Source organism: Mytilus edulis, chromosome 3, assembly GCF_963676685.1.
Source record: "Mytilus edulis chromosome 3, xbMytEdul2.2, whole genome shotgun sequence".
NCBI lineage: Eukaryota > Metazoa > Mollusca > Bivalvia > Mytilida > Mytilidae > Mytilus > Mytilus edulis.
The window spans coordinates 45322472-45343695 of record NC_092346.1 but is presented as its reverse complement, the minus strand read 5'-3'; the positions used below and the strand labels follow the sequence as shown (position 1 = coordinate 45343695).

Here is a 21224-nt window from a genome sequence, read left to right as displayed (position 1 = left end):
TGTAAATTTAAATGCACTTTTAGAATGTGTTAAATACATTATATGTGTATGATGTGTCAATTGTTTATGATTAACGTTTACCCTAATATAACATAAAAAATTACAGTAATAATTAAACAAACGTACAAAACATATTGTAAATATAGGCGATAGTTGTTGACCAATTTTCAATATATAAGTATGGGCAATTATGCCTTTATTTGGGCAAAATATCACTGCAAATATTGGCCTTGAGAATCCTGTCTTTATCATAATTTTCACGATTAATAAAAAACGATAAATTTACAAACAAGCCCAGGATCCACCCCAAACTGATCAACATAATATTCGAATGAATATGCCACCATAGTGGGCACTATGCCGTATACCATTGTACTAATGTAGTACGCGCTATATTACTTCAACTAAGGATGATGTGCCCAGTAACGTTACGGCATCACGTCTAAAAGTTGTTACATACAAATTTAAAGAGGATTTTTAGAGGGGACTTCGAAACCCTACATGTTTACTTATCCATGTTAGAATTGCCATAAAAGCCATACATACAATACTTTCTGACAGACTGACAAATGAATTTTAAATGTAGCATATTTTATTTTGATTTCATCAAAATGAAAAAGGTTCTATAACATAGTTTTCTTTAAATTTTCCTTCATGTGTTTCAATATCCTTTTTTTGCAATAATCATCATTTTGACAGACACATTTAGTTTCTGATTTGGTGACCATTTGATAATATAAAGGATTGCTTTACTGATTTTGGACCAGAAATTATATGTAATCGCCTTTAAGACACCATGTGGGCATTTCAATGGATCGCGGACCAATTGTTCAGGCCGTCTTAAACAGTATAACCCTTGAAAAAGAAATCATGAACTCCTCAAAAGTCACAAAACAGTATTACGTCCAAGCTAGATTCAAATATGTACACACTCTAAATTATGCGGTGGTAATTTTCAATGGAATATCAAGCCAATTAAGAAACAAAGTCCATCATACTTTCAAACGAAGACGACATAATTTCCCAGATTATTTTGATGTAGCAAGTCTTTTTTATCTATCAAAAGCGAGACAAACCAGTTAGTTTTAGTACATAATCGGTCATTTGGATTAACAAATCTTGATTTAAAAATATAACGCATTGGTTAGTATTTTGAAAGACAATAAGATGCACAATGTAAGGTTTTAGGAAAGATATCAGGTGCTTGTATAAGTAAACAATATACATAACAGTTCGTGGAATGTTGTCCAAAAGAGTACGTAATGAAGCTATCGATAAACGCTTTTCTTTCCTATCAAATATTTAAGAGGTGAGTCCATTTCTATTGAACTTAACCGTAGATTTTGATCCTATCAAATCACACCTACCTTGATGTCACCTAAACAGACATCGTGCCACATATAAAACAGCACAAAGGAAGAGAATATATTACTAGTATGTCTTTTAATTAATTTTTGAAATGACAAAATTCTTGAAAAAAAATATATATTACATCCTAGTTTGACTCGTCTTTACCATGTACCTAACGAAGTTGCTTTTTTTCACATGAAATTTTAATCTAGTTGGTCTTCGTCTTCATCTGCAAATACATTTGTTTAATCAGTTTGGGATGATACAGGATGGTTGATTTGCTTAAATTAATTGACCAGATCGATTGGATTATATGCCTACATAGTAAGGTGCAACCAGGAACAGTCTACACTATCCAAAAACAGAATTAAAAAAGCTGCTGGAGCTAGACTATTGTCGTGGGAAACTTAACATATCTATTCTTGTGTAAGGTACTTTAAGTACGATTAATTTAAGACATATTGGTACAGGGGAAAATAATAAATTATTCACACAATAATCTTGTTAAGTTTATACATTATGAACTTTAAGACGAAAATTAACTTCCTACTAAATCTGTTTTAAGTGAGAGTGCAACAGGCGAGTATAAAATCGGAAAACCATCATTAAAAATTATCTTTTGTGCTTTCCTGCATGAAATACATGAAACATAATTCGTCACAGTCCTATCAGCGAATTTATTACAATCTACACCATAACCTTTTGAGATCCGAGCCTGCTCTGCAAATAATAAATGTTTGACTGCAATTATCAAAACAAGTTCAATTCATAGTGTATCTTGTACTTGTTAAATGAATTTAGTTGTGTTTGTATTGTATTTGAAATATTGAAATGTATATTCAAAGTAATGCATACATTGCTTCATCAACTTTTGAAATTTTCTTATTTAGTATTTGAAAGGTTCAAAAACATTTTTTAACTTATTTAGTGCCGTTATAGTAGTTAACTAAAAATTAAAATTCCAAATTGAAGTACATAAAAAGCGTACCTGTAACACGTACCAGACATTTGTTTAGACGAAATGCTATTCTAATTTCATCGAAAACTTTGTACATACAATTAATAAAATTGAGAATGGAAATGGGGAATGTGTCAAAGAGACAACAACCCGACCAAATAAAAAAACAACAGCAGAGGGTCACCAACAGGTCTTCAATGTAGCGAGAAATTCCCGCACCCGGAGGCGTCCTTCAGCTGACCGCTAAACAAATATATACTAGTCCAGGGATAATGAACGCCATACTAATTTCCAAATTGTACACAAGAAACTAAAATTAAAATAATACAAGACTAACAAAGGCCAGAGGCTCCTGACTTGGGACAGGCGCAAAAATGCGGCGGGGTTAAACATGTTTGTGAGATCTCAACCCTCCCCTATACCTCTAACCAATGTAGGAAAGTAAACGCATAACAATACGCACATTAAAATTCAGTTCAAGAGAAATCCGAGTCTGATGTCAGAAGAATTAAACATGGATTTATACTCCTGTTTTAAACTAGGACTGAGGAACAATAGGCGAAAGAGGATTTTAGTTGGTAAAGCAGACATTTTTAGTTGGCATTGGAACTTCTGGTACTTATTTTATCTGTGAATCTTTTCTTTGATTTATAATTGCAATCTTTGTTCCTTTGAGGGAAATATGCAAAATCACAAAAATACTGAACTCCAAGGAAAATTTTAAAAAGGAAAGTCCCTTATCAAATGACAAAATCTAAAGCTCAAACACAACAAACTAATGGATAACAAAATACAGTTTTCACGGTCCACGAAGTATTATCCGTCACTATCGTATTAAACGAACATTTAAAAATGCATATTGATAAGAACAAGTGTTATGTTTTAACGCTCATGTTTGGTTTATCTAGCTTCCGATTCCTTGACATTATGGATCTGGACAAAATAGTAACTGTCTGTTGACGCAGTTAAACAAATATTGCCCCGTTGACGATAATACTTGGAAAAATATTTGAGGAAAACATTTTCTTTATAAATGCTTTAAATAATTATTTATGAAAAAACTGTTGTTTTAAAATTGGAGAATATGATATTAATCTTAATTTTCAGCTCATTTAAGAATATATATTTGATGGTGTTTTAATTCTAAACTAAATTTGTTTTTATATCAATAACTGTGGCAAGATTATAACCATTTTTACCTCAATGGAAAAATCTCCTGTCAAAAATAGCATACTTTTGAGGAAAATTTAGTGTCTGTTTGAAACCTTATCTAGGTTGCACTTTGTAAATACAGCTGTTTCTCAAAACACGCCTCTTTTTGGGGAGATCTTGAATATTCATAGAAAATTTAGTTTGTTCACATACTGGTTCCCAGTTATGATCTCTGTGTTCCATCTCACAGAGACATAACTTGGGAATGTTACCAGTAAATAAACATGTGCATATTGTTTACATTGAAATCTGTGGTAACCTTTCATTCGAGGTAGGGGTAGTTAAGAAAATTAGTGTTAGTTTAAACTCTGAGAAGTTCAGGGCATATAAACGTTGAAAATATGCCGCACAGCCCTATATTTTGACCTTTGAAAAAAATTGTGTTGCATATGAACTTTCAATTCTAGGAAAACAAAACTTCATAGAATTAATTAATTTCAGAAGTTCTTTAGAATTGATAAGAATTCACAAATTGTTAATTCCATATGTTAATTTCGATGCATTATATTGAACCTATTTTTTTACGTAAACTGTACCGGAAGGAAGATATCGAGATATTCATATCATAATTTTTTTTTACTAAACAAAATATCAATTTTAGTCGCAATTACTGAAGAAGTCTTAAAAAAATGTACAAATTTACAGCATATTGAGAACCCACATTTACAAAAAGTTTTGCAATGAACTCTGATGTGTGAGACATCAATGAAATTAAAACTTTGGGTTTTTTTTCGAAATGAATATGACACAAGTGAGACAATAGTTTCAAACTTAAAAACACTTGAAAGTGGAGCTTACATGATGACTAACATTAACGATTATACTATCAAGCAATTTGTTTGTTTTCCGGGGAGGTAAATGTGAATTCGTGAAAAGCCTTGAGTTGGTTGTATTAGATCTCACAGTTACAACAGAAGGAAATATTCTCGCTTCAGATATTGACTCAGAAGTAATATACAGTATAACTGACACTGGGAAGGAACATTTTAAATCTATTGTTTCACCGAGAAAGGTGAGGGGTATTAATATATTTGAAAACCATACTTTGTATGTTGGATTTATTGATTCAATCAATATGGAAAGTGGTATAGAAATATTTTATTTGAAAAGCGACCAAAATCAGGAATTTGTATTCAAAACATACAGTAATGGGAATTGTTCACCCGAGAAAATTGCGTCTGACATGAATGGTGACATCATTTGTGTTATTCAGAATGAAAACAGCACTACGTGGAATGGAAAAATAGTTTCGTATGATATAAGCCCCTCGCTTGGGCAAATTAAATGGGCATATGCAGGACACGAGGACATAAACATAGTGAGGAAATTTTCTCCGAGTGACATTGTAATAACCAGCGCTGGTCTGGTATTAACTGTAGATTACTATTCGAATATAATACACGTCCTTTCAACAAATGGAGTCTTCCTTACATTTATAGGAACACGAGAGGGCGTCTTTTCCCCCAGGAGTCTGAATATTGATAAAGAAAGACAATTGCAAATAGGGAGTGATGAAACCGAAGACGAATCTGCTAAGATTTATGTTGCAAAATTGATCTCTTGACGTGCACTGATCTGATATGTATTTTCATCGTTTATTGATTCTTCATTATCTTGTATATTTATTAGCTAATACAGTACTTTTTATTTATCCACTATGAAGTCATAGTAAACTACAACAAGAACGATTATAACTGAAAAATAATTGTTCAAAGAACAAGTGAATATCATTCCACCTACATTCCGATTTAAGTTGAATTAAGCTTGGATAAAGATATTAACAAAAGTTCATTTTTTTAAAACAGTTAAGAAAAAAGTGTGTAACGGACTAAAAATTCTCTAACCTTATCATAAAACTTTATTTTTTTTAAATTTTATAAATATTGAACTTTTTTTGAAATAGAAGGGATGACCAGCTACTTCGAGTTTAATCAAATGACAGCTTATTTTTCAACATATAACGTTTTATATATTTTTACTCGAAACAGCGAAAAATGTATTACTTCCGGTCTTAAAAAGTTACTTTCATTGTGATATGTAAGCTTAAATAATACATTTAAAACCATAACGATTTCTATGTACTTTTGCTTGAAATGATAACAACAATTTGCTACTTCTGTTTTACAAAATATCACTTCAGGTGTAATATAATTTGATACTGTATGCTGTTTTCTAATTGCTATTGTATAAATTCCAACCTCCAGTTTACCAACTTCCGATTGAACCTCCTCACGGTACTCAAGGTACTTTGTTTACTTACCTAATGTAAATGACGTCTTGACTCTATCATCTACCAACTAATTAATCCTGAATTAAAGTAAAAAAAAAAAAAAAAAAAAAGGGCAAAAAATCATAAAAATGTTATCGGATAGGTTAAATCTGAAAGTATCTTCTAAGGTCCAAAATTATTGTCTTGTTTTGTTTTTCACTTTGGCTCACTCTTTTAGTTACTTCGGAATTGCAATTATTAGCAAAAACGTCAAATCTAAAAGACTACCTTGTCAATAAAGTTTATAAGCTCATCATTTTTTAGATCGAGATTTACCTATTATCAGCCACTGTCTGTATAAGATTCTTTATGGAGGTTCCTATTAAAACAAAATGATACCTCTTTGAAAGGGCCAGTCTTTGACTGAAATTTTTTATCTTTTTTTGCGAAAACTTTCAATTCATTTTCAATTTTTTTTCTCCACATCGGTCTTCCTTTATTCATTTTGATCATATATACTAAATCCTTTATTCATTTTGATCATATACTAAACAGATTGCTTGAAAAGCCCATAGTTTAGATTTTGCAGTTTGAATTATATAAAATTGCTTTCACGATACCACCCGGTCGATCGAAGACCATAACAGTTGGTCGTCGATTCGTTTCGTGTTTTAGTGGATATAGATACAATGAAGTTATCTAAAGTTCTAAAAAGACACAAAATGGTTTCCTCCAAATAGGATTTAAATATAAACATCTAAATGCGAAAGTGGTAAGTTTTAATGGAAAATCGAAGTTTTAATGGAAAATCGAACTACCGAATTAGATGTTTACCGGGTTTGTAGTGACCTGTCAACACGACAGGTGCCACATGTGGAGCAGAACATACTCACCTTTCCGGGATCCCCCCTAGTTTTTGGTGGGGTTCGTGTTGCTTAATCTTTAGTTTTTTATGAGTTTTTTATGTTGTGTCTTGTGTACAATTGTTTGTGGGTTTGTCTTTTCTTTTTAGACATGGCGTTGTCAGTTTATTTTCGAGATATGAGTTTGAATGTCTCTCTGATATTTTGGCCCCTCTTTTTTTTAATGGTGTATGTAAAATTTGCAATGGGAGGATTTCAAGTTCTCTTAGTTTAATATCGTTCTTGTGAGCAGCAACCTTTTATCAAGGAAATCATGATATGAGATGCAAATCCTAGAATATTATATAATCCCTACACAGGCGCTGCTGAAATGTTGTTTGGTAGATTTGTTAAAATTCACGATTGGGAAGCTGAAAACATCTCTTTTGTCGGAAAGTTTTATTCTGAATCGACACTCTAGGTCAATTTTAAATTTCAGTCAAGAGGTATGCTTAACTGTTTATGAAGTTTCCTTTATTTCAAGTTGAATTGGAAAGATGCATTCTACAAGCCATGTATTATTCCGTGAAAGGATATCGCATATAATGCATTATGTGAAGCTATGTATGGATTTTGACAGTTACAACGTTCCATCATGATATCACGCTTACATTTACATAAAAGAATAAGAAGATGTGGTAGGATTGCCAACCAGACTTTCCAGCATTGACCAAATGACATTGAAGTTGACAAATGAGAAATCAGCCGACATCATGCCCTGCATAAAGCAGGATAAAAAAGAGAAAATGGTATGTCTATGCGTTTAAATTTGATCAAATTCTTGAAAAAAAAACCAACATTACATCTCAATCTGTCTGGTATATTGTTAACAAAATATACGAAGTCGAATTATTTCACTTAGTATTTCAATCCGGTTAATTTTTGGTTTTATCTGAAAACAAATTTGTTTACACAGGTTGGAACGATACTTTAATAATTCATGATGCTATCCAGGATATAGAATACGTAAATGATATTACAACCAATAAAAGATGATCAACTAATTTTTATCTCTATGTTATGTACCCATCCCAAATGTATACATCAACGTAAGGTTATTTATTAAATTGTACTTATTAATGTGTAGGAAACTATGCTTAATTGTGGTATGGGCTTTGTGCATTGTTGAAGGCCGTACGGTGTTCCGTAGTTGTTTATGTCTGTGTCGTTTTGGTCTCTTGTGGACAGTTGTCTCATTGGCAATCATATACAACATCTTCTTTTTTATATCTTCGTATGCATAAATCATTTTAATATAGCAATGTCGATATCAGTTGCGATTATAAAAGTGATCAGGATCTGCGGTATTACCTATGACCAAGTTCTTCAGGGGTAATTCAGTGAATAAATCTAAGTCATCAGGGACCGCCCATTTGTGGGAGAGCTTCCTGTATAAAACTGAAGTCATGTGCTCTTCTGATTGGCAAATAATGTGTGTAATAAAATATTTTTTGGTAGATGGATCAGTTGATAAAAAAAATGCTGAATGTACTATTTTTTTTACTACAGGATTGAAAAGTAATGGGGTCAGTATAGGAATTCAGTGAGAATCTACATTGTTTGTAAACATGGCCAATGCATGTGAATGCCCAAAAATACCGTATGACCCTATGTTTTTATTGTTGCAAAAGATAGGGCTACATTTGTACTTTCATGAATGATATATGAAAGTTTCTAATTTCTAAAGGTAATTAGGTATAAATTTAATTCCATACATAGATAAGCATTAAAGTCAATGGGAGATTTTTTACTGAATTTATCCCTTCATCATTCACTTAATATCTTAATAGTATGATTAACAGAATTGTGTGTGCTGCTACTTTATGATTGTTTATCTTTATTTACTACACATGAAGGTTTCTCGGTGTTATTTATTTTCATGTCAAATGCGTCCATATATTTATTTCTAAATTATTTTATCTGATATAAGACACCTACATATGATTATTCTGAAGGTAAATGGATATGTTTTAACATTTGATTTAACGATATTTTCTCTTACAGTTTAAACTAAACCAGATCTGTTTCTTTTTATAAAGGACTTTCCGTTTTGAATTTCCTTTGTAGTTTATTTCTATTTTACTTGTTTTATAATTATTGAACACAATCTTGTCAGTTTAATCAATCATATAACAAAAAACAAAGTATAATTAAAAACCAATTGTTCAGTGAACAATTGAAGGTCTTTCCACCAGTAAATAACTATTTCGATATTAAAATATTAAAAATCAGTCTAAAATGTCAGTTCCTATGGCTTTATGATGTATAGATATGAATTTTAAGCAAAGGTCATAATCTAGAACGTCAAATTTATCTATGACCTTGACCTTATTTTCAAGGTCACAAACCAAGGACCTCCAATCAAAAGACCCTAGGTCTCTAATATGTATGGATAATGAGTTATTATCACTTTACGCATAATTTTAGATATGAAAGGGGCTAAAAACTCCCATTTATTGACTACGCACCCTTTCAACCAAAATTATGAAGTTACGACATGTCGTTACTAACAATTTAGTAAAAATAGCATGTCGATATGTTATACGGTTTTTGAAGAAAAGTGAAAATAAGCCAAAATTTATAATATGACCTTGACCTTTGACCTTGACCTAATTTTCATCTTTTTGGACCAAGGACCTTAAATCAAAAGACCCTAGGTCTCTATTACCTATGGTTTACCAGTTAGAAATGCATATTACTAATATCAAATGCAAAAGGGGGAATAACTCTCATATGGAGTGTTCATATCGCTTTGGTTAAAATAGGACAAATCATGCGAAGGATATAACGAACAATTTTATAAAATAAATTTGTCACATTTTTCTACGGTTACGGAGGAGATGCACTCTGATGATAAACAGTGAAAGGGGAGATAACTCTTACAAAGAAAATGGTTCGCCTTAGCAGGGTGAAATTTAAAAGCGCATAAACTATACGATACCATATGAGAAATATCTAAGCGACATATTGTGAAACAAACATTTATCGCAAGAACAAAATTTGGCGGAAGAAAAAAAAAAAAAAAAAAATAATTAAAAACCAATTGTTCAGAGAACAATTGAAGGTCTTTCCATATCAAAGAAATTTTGATAAGAAGATAGTTGTTCATACTGATACGATAAATAATGGTTTAATCATATGATAGCTTCTTTCACACTGATTCCAAAAATATATAGTTTCTATATACTTTTGTATTTAGAATGGGAGATACATGGTCACTTCCGGTTTGTTGGAAGTCATTTTTAGTCTTCAGTAATCAGTTTATGTATCTATATGACAAAATATATGGATTCTGAGTACTTTTATACGAAAAAATTGCAAAAAAAGGTTACTTCCGGTTTTCTCAAGGTCACTTCCGGTAGTCATTTTTCAAGGTCATTTGTCATCCAACCTTTTGCACAAGGTCAAATGCCATTAAAATGCACTTAGTTGAAGTTATAATCAAATAACCTCATATCAAGACATTTCAGGGGCACTAACTCCTATTAGATGCTATTTAATTGTATCAGACCAAATGTAACATATCTTCATAACTATATAGCAATCATTTTGCACTTGTTCTTTAATATGTACCTTTTCAAGGGTTGGAGAAAATGCAAAAACATGGAAAATTCCGAATTTAGAACTTGACCTTGACCTTTGACCTTGACCCTATTTTCTAATAAAGGGCCTAGGGATCTCAAATAAATACATTCCAGGGTTATACGGTTGACGGTTTATTAGTTAATAACACATATTGAGAAAATAATTTTGTAAAGGTAGATAACTCCTATAAAATTTCATCGAATCGCTTCGATCCAAATAAGCCAAATTTTCCTTAGGATGTAACGAACAATTTGTAAAAAGAATTTTGTCGCTATCTTTTTTTGTTACAAAGGAGATGCACTCTGATGATAAACAGTGAATAGGGAGATAACTCTTACAAAGAAAAGTGTTCGGCTTAGCAGGGTTAAATGTAAAAGCGCATAAACTGTACGATACAATATGAGAAATATCTAAGCGACATATTGCGAAACAAACATTTGTCGCAATATCAAAATTAGGCGGAAGAAAAAAAAAAAAAAAAAAAAATAATAATAATTAAAAACCAATTGTTCAGAGAACAATTGAAGGTCTTTCCATATCAAAGAAATTTTGATAAGAAGATAGTTGTTCATACTGATACGATAAATAATGGTTTAAACATATTTTTAAGTGATATAAAGGAGACAATATGCTACTTCCGGTGAAATGAATGTCACTTCCGGTCTAATATGATAGCTTCTTTCACACTGATTCCAAAAATATATAGTTTCTATATACTTTTGTATTAAGAATGGGAGATACATGGTCACTTCCGGTTTGTTGGAAGTCATTTTTAGTCTTCAGTAATAAGTTTATGTATCTATATGACAAAATATATGGATTCTGAGTACTTTTATACGAAAAAATTGCAAAAAAGGTTACTTCCGGTTTTCTCAAGGTCACTTCCGGTAGTCATTTTTCAAGGTCATTTGTCATCCAACCTTTTGCACAAGGTCAAATGCCATTAAAATGGACTTAGTTGAAGTTATAATCAAATAACCTCATATCAAGACATTTCAGGGGCACTAACTCCTATTAGATGCTATTTAATTGTATCAGACCAAATGTAACATATCTTCATAACTATATAGCAATCATTTTGCACTTGTTCTTTAATATGTACCTTTTCAAGGGTTGGAGAAAATGCAAACACATGGAAAATTCCGAATTTAGAACTTGACCTTGACCTTTGACCTTGACCCCATTTTCTAATAAAGGGCCTAGGGATCTCAAATAAATACATTCCAGGGTTATACGGTTGACGGTTTATTAGTTAATAACACATATTGAGAAAATAATTTTGTAAAGGTAGATAACTCCTATAAAATTTCATCGAATCGCTTCGATCCAAATAAGCCAAATTTTCCTTAGGATGTAACGAACAATTTGTAAAAAGAATTTTGTCGCTATCTTTTTTTGTTACGAAGGAGATGCACTCTGATGATAAACAGTGAATAGGGAGATAACTCTTACAAAGAAAAGTGTTCGGCTTAGCAGGGTTAAATGTAAAAGCGCATAAACTGTACGATACAATATGAAAAATATCTAAGCGACATATTGAGAAACAAACATTTGTCGCAATATCAAAATTAGGCGGAAGAAAAAAAAAAAAAAAAAAATAATAATAATCAGAAGAAATACAATAGGTCTTTCCACAGAAAGGTGGAAAGACCTAATAATAATCAGAAGAAATACAATAGGTCTTTCCACAGAAAAGTGGAAAGACCTAATAATAATCAGAACAAATACAATAGGTCTTTCCACAGAAAAGTGGAAAGACCTAATAACAGCAATATTTTGTTTTCATATATTTTTTAGATGAAACGAAATACTATTATAGGTGGCACGGTAGTATTTGCATTCCAGAATTTAGGTTGCTCTTTTGTGTACCCTACTTAGGTAAATGTATCTAAACAGTGTGATTGGACAAAAAATACAGTATCAACTGAACATACTTTCCCAAACTGAGGGATGAATCAGGTGTAGAAAAATATGAAATAATTTTACATACAGATGAAAATGAATTTTTGAGAATTTTTTTTAATTTTGTATTCACTGCACCATAAAAGACCTAAAAGTACTAGTGGCCTTAGGTTTCTAAAAATAGCAAAAAAAGTAAACGGTCATGATACATATTCAAATTCATTTCTGAATAGTAAAATGAAAGTACTTCAGTTAAGGGTGAATGTAGATTTTTTTGCAGTGTTAGAAAGTGGTGAAAATTCTAAAAAGGCTATCATTATCCCTATGGGCCAGGAAATACTACCGTGCCACCTATATTGATTACAAACCCATAGATGACTTTTTTCATGACATGTATATAAACACAAGTAGTAAGGTACATTATATCTGGGTTTTGACACTAGTAGGTTTTATAAATGGTATAAGTATGATATAATAATCGTCAAAAATAAATTTAATAATCAATTCTTAATTCTTAATGTGTAGGCCTGTCTGACAAAATTTAATCCTGCTATCTATGATGAGTTTATTGGCAGCAATGTCAAGACAGTTTATGATGAACCCCTGGACTGCCTCTTAGATTGTGTGGTTTATTACTTCCCTATTACAGTGATACAAGTACAATATGGCTCAGATCATGTCTATGTGTAATGTATGTGAGCTTTCAAATAAAATCAAGTGGAAATGTATCAATTGTGACTTGATGTTATGTGCAGAATGCAAAACAATAACACACTCAAAATTTAAAGGATTTGAGTTGCATACTATTATTGAATTAAACCGTTTAGGGACAAGGAAGGCAAAAAGTGAAATACGAAATTTAAATCTTGAGAAAATTATGTGTACCTACCATTGTGATGAAAAATGTTGTCTTTATTGTAACGATTGCAAACTGCCTATCTGTTTGTCATGTATTCTTGAAAAACACAGTGGTCATAAAGCAGTGAGGATTGGTTTTGTTTACCACAAACAGAATTCTGAACTGGAAAAATTCAGAGGTTCAGTGGAGATGGAACTTTCACTTTGTGCTGAGCAACGTGAACGAAAACAACGTTTTTTAAACAGCTATTCTACTATAAAAGAGAAAATCCTGGAAAGGGAAAAAGCATTAAAAGAAATTATAACTGCACATGCTTCAATTCTTATGAAGGAACTTGATGACATTTATTCATATGATGACACATCATTTGCCGAAGAAGAAGCAAGTTTACAGAAATATGAAAACGAAATAAAAGAGAAAAAAGCAGATGCAGATGACGCATTAGATTCATGTGATGCAACTTCAGTTTTAAACACTTTAGAACAATTTGATTATAAATTACCAGAAAAATACTTTAAGGAATTACCACAAGAACATATAACGTGTTTAACACTAGGAGAACCAGAAATAGATATCAAGTTCAACATTAGACCATTGAAGAAGGCTCTACGTATGATAGAAATAACAGAAATTTATGACACAGGAAACCTAGATATTTCAAACTTAAAAACACTTACGAATAGAACTTATGTGATGACCGATGAAAGACATAATTCCTTGAAGCAGTTTATTTTCCAAGATTCTAAATGTGAGTTCAGAAAAAGTATTGAAGTGAGTGTATTTGATATAACAGTAACTAACGATGATCTTATACTCGCCTCATATGGTGATTCAGAAGTTATTTATAATATAACCGACTCTGGAAAGGACATTTTCAAGTCTGTTTTATCACCTAGACTAGTTAGGGGAATTCATGTGGATGAAAATCATCAATTGTTTGTAGGATTTATGAATACGACCGGTATACAGGAAACTGGTATAGTAATCTTTGATTTGAAGAGCGACCACGTTCAGGAATTTTCCATCCCGGGAGACAGTGATTATTTTACTATACCCGATAAGATTACTACAAAATGGAATGGTGATATTTGTGTTATTCAGAGTAAAACTGTCACTAGCTGGAAAGGAATAGTAATTGTGTACGAGTACGAGTACGGTTTAAGTCATCCACGTGCTCAAGTTAAGTGGATATATGAAGGACATAATATCATCAATTCAACGTTAGAATTTTCTCCGTGTGATATTGTGACCACCGGCGACCTGGTATTAACTTCAGATCTATTAACCAAAACAATACACATCATTTCATCAAATGGGGACTTCCTTACATTGATAGGTGAACAGGAGGGTGTCTTTTCTCCAAGGTGTCTAACTATAAACGAAGAAGGACAATTACTAATAACAAGTTTTCAAACAGATGATGACTGTGCTAAGATTTATGTCGCAAATTTTTTGATCTGACTTGTACAATCATTATAAAAAAAATCATGAAATAAATAAACAGAGTATTTATTTTTTTTAATTTTTCGTTAAACATAGACGAATCTGTCTTTGGTCATACTATCTACTTCTGATAGATATTTAAAATTTGGTTGAAGATACAACGAAAATGCAGTGGTCAAAATTTGATAAAAAGGAATGTGTGGAAAGTAAGTCAATGAGACAGCAACCCAACGACACAATGTCTCAGCTTTGTGTTTACTTTAAAAAATCAGAAGTAATGATATTTGTGAAAGAAGTAAATAAACCATTTTTTTCAAAAATACAATTGTTTCATTCGTTTCGTTTAAAGTCTTATATCAAAGGAGGAGACACGATACTCTGTAATGTTGTTAATATGTAACAACCACAATGTCATTGATGGTAACAGTTTAATAGTTCCATAGAACTGGTTTGTTCCAAATCTGTTTTGGTAATCAGTAAGGATCTTCTTTTATACAATGTCTCATAATATGGATTGGAAGAAATTTTTAGCATAATGCTGCAAACTGGTGTTAGTTTGAAATAAAGAAACGACGAAAGGTTCCAAACAGACATTCAAACTTGTCGGTCGAAGCAATGGCAACAAAACCAATAACCGAAAAACAATGAAAAGACAAACAACATTCTATGAAAAAAACAAAATAGAAAACCTCAGGTGCTACGAAACGTTCAGCAGATCCTGCTCCATATGTGTTACTTTTGTATTCCTTTTTTTCACAGTGATGTAACTAATTATTCGTTCCTACCGTAAAAGATCTTGTCTTCACTGTAATCTACTGATGTCTTTTTAAAAGACTTAATTTGCTTTGTGTAGCTTTGTGATGATTTATATTAAACAGTAATATATCATTATTCTTTAACACATTAATTTAGAGATTCTTTAGTTTCGACTTTGTCTAAAATCAGACAGACTTACTGTACAACAAATGGAAGTTTTTACCGACATTGACTGGTTATACAGCCCTTGCAAGGTCAGGCTAGTTGTATCATCTCTGTCAAAAGCATTTCCATCTTGCCTTCTGATAATGTTCCAATCCATTGGGTATGACCTGTTCTACATTAAGTTCTTATTATCGTCTCTAGTTTTTGATATCTCTACAAATAAAACCATTTGGAATATCAGGATATACCAATTTACCTGTTGTACATTAGGTAAATTCATCAGTACATTCTTCAAACATTGATAAAGCGTATTCCATGTTTGGGGTTTGCCTATTTGCTCTGTGTGTGTGACACTACAATCCATTGATTGTTGTAATCTGATCTGTTTATTTGGCCGTGTTGAAAATTCTTATCGAGTTGTCGTAAGTTTTCAACAAAGGGTTTTGAAATAATGTTACACCACAAAGTTCAATAGAGTTTGTTTCTTGGTGAAGATGTTTTAAAACAAATTCACCAGCTAATGATTTAGTTGTGTTGTTGAAGTTTTCTGAGAACAGATAGGGTGGGTTTCTGATGTTTAATTTAGAAAAACACAATGATGTGGTCAATACTTGATCAGGTAGGTATTTCAATAAAAAGTTTGGCCTAGTTGCCTACTTTAATTTTGTCCTTCATTCGACGTTTTTCTAAATAACAAAAGCTAGGTAATTTGGTATATCCTGATATCAAGATGAGTATTTTGTATAAGCTCACTATATCAGTATGTTATCTCCACATGAATACAGCACAATCTATATTATCAATAGTGAATATGTAAGCAGTAAGCTGATGTAATAATTGCCTAATAATCTAGGCAGCTTATTTTGGTTGCTAAAAGCTCAGTAATTACTCAGCTATTAGTACATATGTATTTATTAACTATCGATAGCACATGGGTTTGTTGTTATATTGGGAACATGTGTTTATGTTTACAATAATATTTAAATTATTTTACCATAACAATAAGTCACCTTAACATAGTTAAGAGTTTAAAGTTCTTTGTATGATGTGCAGTGAGGTTCCCCCGCCCTGTGTACATGTTTTTTAATAGCTTATAATATTGTAAAAGCATTATGTTTTTTTCTGCAGATGTTAAAAAGAACATTATGAAATTATGATTTTGTGATATTTTGTGTACATCCCTAAAAAGGTTCCGACATAGTTCTGTTCTTACCTTCTTTTCTAATAAATATTACATCAACTAAAGAACTCTGTTCATTAAAATTTTTGAAGATGTGTATTGTTTCAACAAAACCTTACAGATCTTGTCGAAATGTCTTTTCAACAGAAATTACAACTAAAAGTTATCAGGATTTATTATCACATAAGCAACACGACGGGTGCCACATGTGGAGCAGAATCTGCTTACCCTTCCGGAGCACCTGAGATCACCCCTAGTTTTTGGTGGGGTTCGTGTTGTTTATTCTTTAGTTTTCTATGTTGTGTCATGTGTACTATTGTTTGTCTGTTTGTCTTTTTTATTTTTAGCCATGGTGTTGTCAGTTTATTTTCGATTTATGAGTTTGACTGTCCCTTTGGTATCTTTCGTCCCTATTTTATTGAAAGTAAAGATTGGACACAGGCTCTATATGTATAGCGGATTGGTTTGTGGTTTTTCGCTAAATAGTGAGTCAATTGATAAGTGATTTAAATAAATTCTGACATTATGTAACATAGGGGCACTAAAGTTACTTTTAAATAGCACTTTAGTTGAATTAGTGAAACATAAATATAATGTTAACCCCAATAAAATGATAACTAGATACACAAGGTTTGTGCAAATAAGATATACAACAAATAAGTGACGAGAAATTGCAGAATTTTTTTTTTTTTGAAAATCGTTTTTTTTGTTGCTGAAAAACTCATTCACAAAGCGAGAGGGTGAAATGAGAGAATTTATGATTGTTAAATAGGTAAAATCTTAGTTTGGCATTCAACATTTTTAACTGAAGCATATTTTATGCCTAAGAATAAGTTCCAAGAATATGACAGTTGTTATTCATTCGTTTGATGTGTTTGAGCTTTTGAATTTGCCATTTGATAAGGGACTTTCCTTTTTTAAAATTCCTCTGGATTCAGAATTTCATGAATTTACTTTTTCCCAATCAAATTTTATAATGTAGACATCAAATTTCAAGTTAGTAGATTTGATAAATGATGCCACAAAAGAAGTTGGTTCTGTACAGAGCAAGACATTCATTTTATTTTAGAGATTCATTATTATGAATGCAAAAACGTATATTAAATATGGCCAAATATCCTACCACTGGTTATGTTTGGATATCATGATCCTTTATTGTACCCAAATTGTAGCAAATAGGATATTATAAAGCGAGGTAGGAGTATTGCATTATTATTCACCCTTTTTCAATTGATCAAAATAAGAAATAAATGTCCTTTCAAATTTTTCTGCACAAGCTTAACAAAAGAGGGACGAAACATACCAGAGAAACAGTAAAAAAATCATAAATCGAAAATAAACTGAGTGTAGAAATTAAATCGGTGTGCATGCTTTTCTTAATACTACTGAATTGTATAATGTTGTTATTTAGATCAAGGTTTTAATTTTGGTATAATCATCACTAAACATTATCAATGATGCTGGAAAATGAAGTCAATTAAATAGTTACTTTTTGGGAGAGGGGGAGGACAATTAATTACCATTTATTTGAAAAAGCTTATCAAAAATTAAAGAGAAATTTAAGAAGTGAGCAAACCAAACGTCATAAATAAAAAACAACAAATTAAATAAAACACAAGTTATCACTTTATTCTTAATTTTCGTTAAAAAAATTAGTAAAAGGGCTGTGTGGTCTAAGTAGTTGAACAACTGTATCACTAGCCAGTCAACACTCAGATTGTGATTTGAATCCTGTCTGTAACAGGTGCGCTCCACTCCATTCATAATTGAATAGGATTGTTAGTTTTCACATGGATGGTCAGTGGTTCTCTCTGAGCACTTTGGCTTCCTCCACAAAATAAAAACTGACTGCCAAGAAATAGCACAATACTGCTAAAATGGGTGTTAAACTACCAAAAGTCAATCAATCAATTATTAAGATTAAATCAATGCATTTGTTTTCAGTTAGACAAAAAGGTGACCAATACTGAATTATAGACGTTGTTCATTTGTTTGTTTATTGTTATAGTTGTTTTTCAAGATGGCAAAAGACAACAAAGTGCAAGAATATATATTTTATTTCAAAAAAATAAAGGGTACAAATAATAGACCAGAAATAAGTTGTATTAATCATATGGTAAAACAAGAATGTGTCCATAGTACACGGATGCCCCACTCTCACTATCATTTTCTATGTTCAGTGGACCGTTTAATTGGGGTCAAAACTTTAATTTGGAATTAAAATTAGAAAGATCATATCATAGGGAACATGTGTACTAAATTTCAAGTTGATGTAACTTTAACTTCATCAAAAACTACCTTGACCAAAAACTTTAACCTGAACTTTGCACTATCATTTTATATGTTCAGTGGACCATGAAATTGGGGTCAAAACTATAATTTGGCATTAAAATTAGAAAGATCATATCATGGGGAACATGTGTATTAAGTTTCAAGTTGATTGGACTTCAGCTTCATCAAAAACTACCTCGACCAAAAGCTTTAACTGGACGGACGAACGGAGGCACAGACCAGAAAACATAATGCCCCTCTTCTATCGTAGGTGGGGCATAAAAAAAGAGTTGAATTCTCATCTGCGGTGCAGTAAACCAGTAGTTTAGCTGTATTATTTCCAACAAGGGAGATAATTTTCAGACATGAGTTAAAAAAGTACTGCATCTTATAGGGTCTAGATAAAACTAAGAAACCATCATAAAATAAATCTCTCAAGAACAATATTCTTTCAAAATAAAAATAAAAAAGAAGAGATAAAAAGCACTAGAATAAGTAATCGACCTTAACTTATGTTACAAAGGGGAGATCACTTAAGCTCTGCAGATCATCATAAGAACAAGAAAATTGTCTCCCTTATGTAACTTGTTATAAAAGAAATAACATGCTATTGTTTTTCACTGAATAACAATGAAAGGATTCTTTTGAAAGGATACTGTTTAAAATATTTGTATAAAACTTTAAGTTCAGCATTAAGCAAAGTCAACATTTTGTGAGTAACTGAAACAATTACTGTGTTTTCATTTTGGTCATAAAAGAATGTTGGAAAAACCCATGATACATTGTATATGATAAATATAATATGAAACATAAATACTTATAATACTTATACATTGCAATATAAAAACAATTTGTATATGAAAACTTTAAAATAAAAATATAACAAGTAAATGCAAGAAATAATCTATAAAATGTTGCAAAGATAAACAAATATAAATTGAAGACATGATAAGTAATGTAAATAAATGGATGAAAAAGTCAAATATATCATCTTGTGTAAACTTATTTCTTTTCAAAGCTAAATAAAAGGAAAAAGGTACACCATAAAAATCACATTCCAGTGAAGATCTTCAAAAATGCATAAACATTTAAAGAAATTTGTTTAAATACCTACAATAAGTTTTTAACCAGTAAATTTATTTAAAAAAATATTTAACTGATTAACAAGAGTGCACACGCTGAAATGTCTCGCCTTCTATACTAATCATTGATATTATGTTGATAGTCCTAAGTATAAAGCTAAGCTTTATTACAACTGTCACATAAACTTAACGATAACTAAACAAAGACCAATGAACCTTGAAAAAAGGTCCAGGTCAGATGAACCATGCCAGGCAGACAGGTACAGCTAACAATGCTTCTATACAACATATATAGTTGACACATTACTTATAGTTTAAGAAAAATAGACCAAAACACAAAAACTTAACACTGTGCAATGAACCGTGAAAATGAGGTCACGGTTAAATAAAACCTGCTCTACTGACATAAAGATCATAAAATATTTCCATACACCAAATATAGTTGACCTATGGAATATAGCATTAGATAAAAAGACCAAAACTCAAAAACTTAACTTTGACCACTGAACCATGAAAATGAGGTCAAGGTCACATGACATCTGCCCGCTAGACATGTACACTTAACAATCATTCCATACAACAAATATAGTAGACCTATTGCATATGGTATGAGAAAAACAGACCAAAACACAAAAATTTAACTATAACCACTGAACCATGAAAATGAGGTCAAGGTCAGATGACACCTGCCAGTTGGACATGTACACCTTACAGTCCTTCCATACACCGAATATACTAGCCCTATTGCTTATAGTATCTGAGATATGGACTTGACCACCAAAACTTAACCTTGTTCACTGATCCATGAAATGAGGTCGAGGTCAAGTGAAAACTGTCTGACAAACACGAGGACCTTGCAAGGTACGCACATATCAAATATAGTTATCCTATTACTTATAATAAGAGAGAATTCAACATTACAAAAAATTTGAACTTTTTTTTCAAGTGGTCACTGAACCATGAAAATGAGGTCAAGGACATTGGACATGTGACTGACGGAAACTTTGTAACATGAAGCATCTATATACAAAGTATGAAGCATCCAGGTCTTCCACCTTCTAAAATATAAAGCTTTTAAGAAGTGAGCTAACACCGCCGCCGTAGCCGCCGTAGCCGCCGCCGCCGCCGGATCACTATCCCTATGTCGAGCTTTCTGCAACAAAAGTTGCAGGCTCGACAAAAATTGTGTCTGTATCTATTTCAACATCAGGTTGTTGTTTTTCTTGTTTAAATTGTTTCAGACTTGGTCATGTTAGGGCATTTCATAGCATACTGTAAGGTATGGGTTTCACTCATTGTTAAAGGTGGAGACAAGTTTGACATTCTCATGACAATTTATATCTGTTTCAA

At 31.7% G+C, this 21224-nt stretch overlaps 1 protein-coding gene across 1 annotated transcript; it reads left to right on the top strand.

The window, feature by feature from the left end:
* Positions 1-12782: 12782 nt before the first annotated feature.
* Positions 12783-14438, top strand: LOC139515276 (uncharacterized). The gene has a single exon (XM_071304841.1). It carries the CDS (start codon positions 12783-12785, stop codon positions 14436-14438), a length of 1656 nt encoding a protein of 551 aa, XP_071160942.1.
* Positions 14439-21224: the final 6786 nt, after the last annotated feature.

Coding starts and splice junctions, on each gene's coding strand:
- LOC139515276 (XM_071304841.1), top strand. CDS start 12,783: ATGGCTCAGATCATGTCTATGTGTAATGTATGTGAGCTTTCAAATAAA.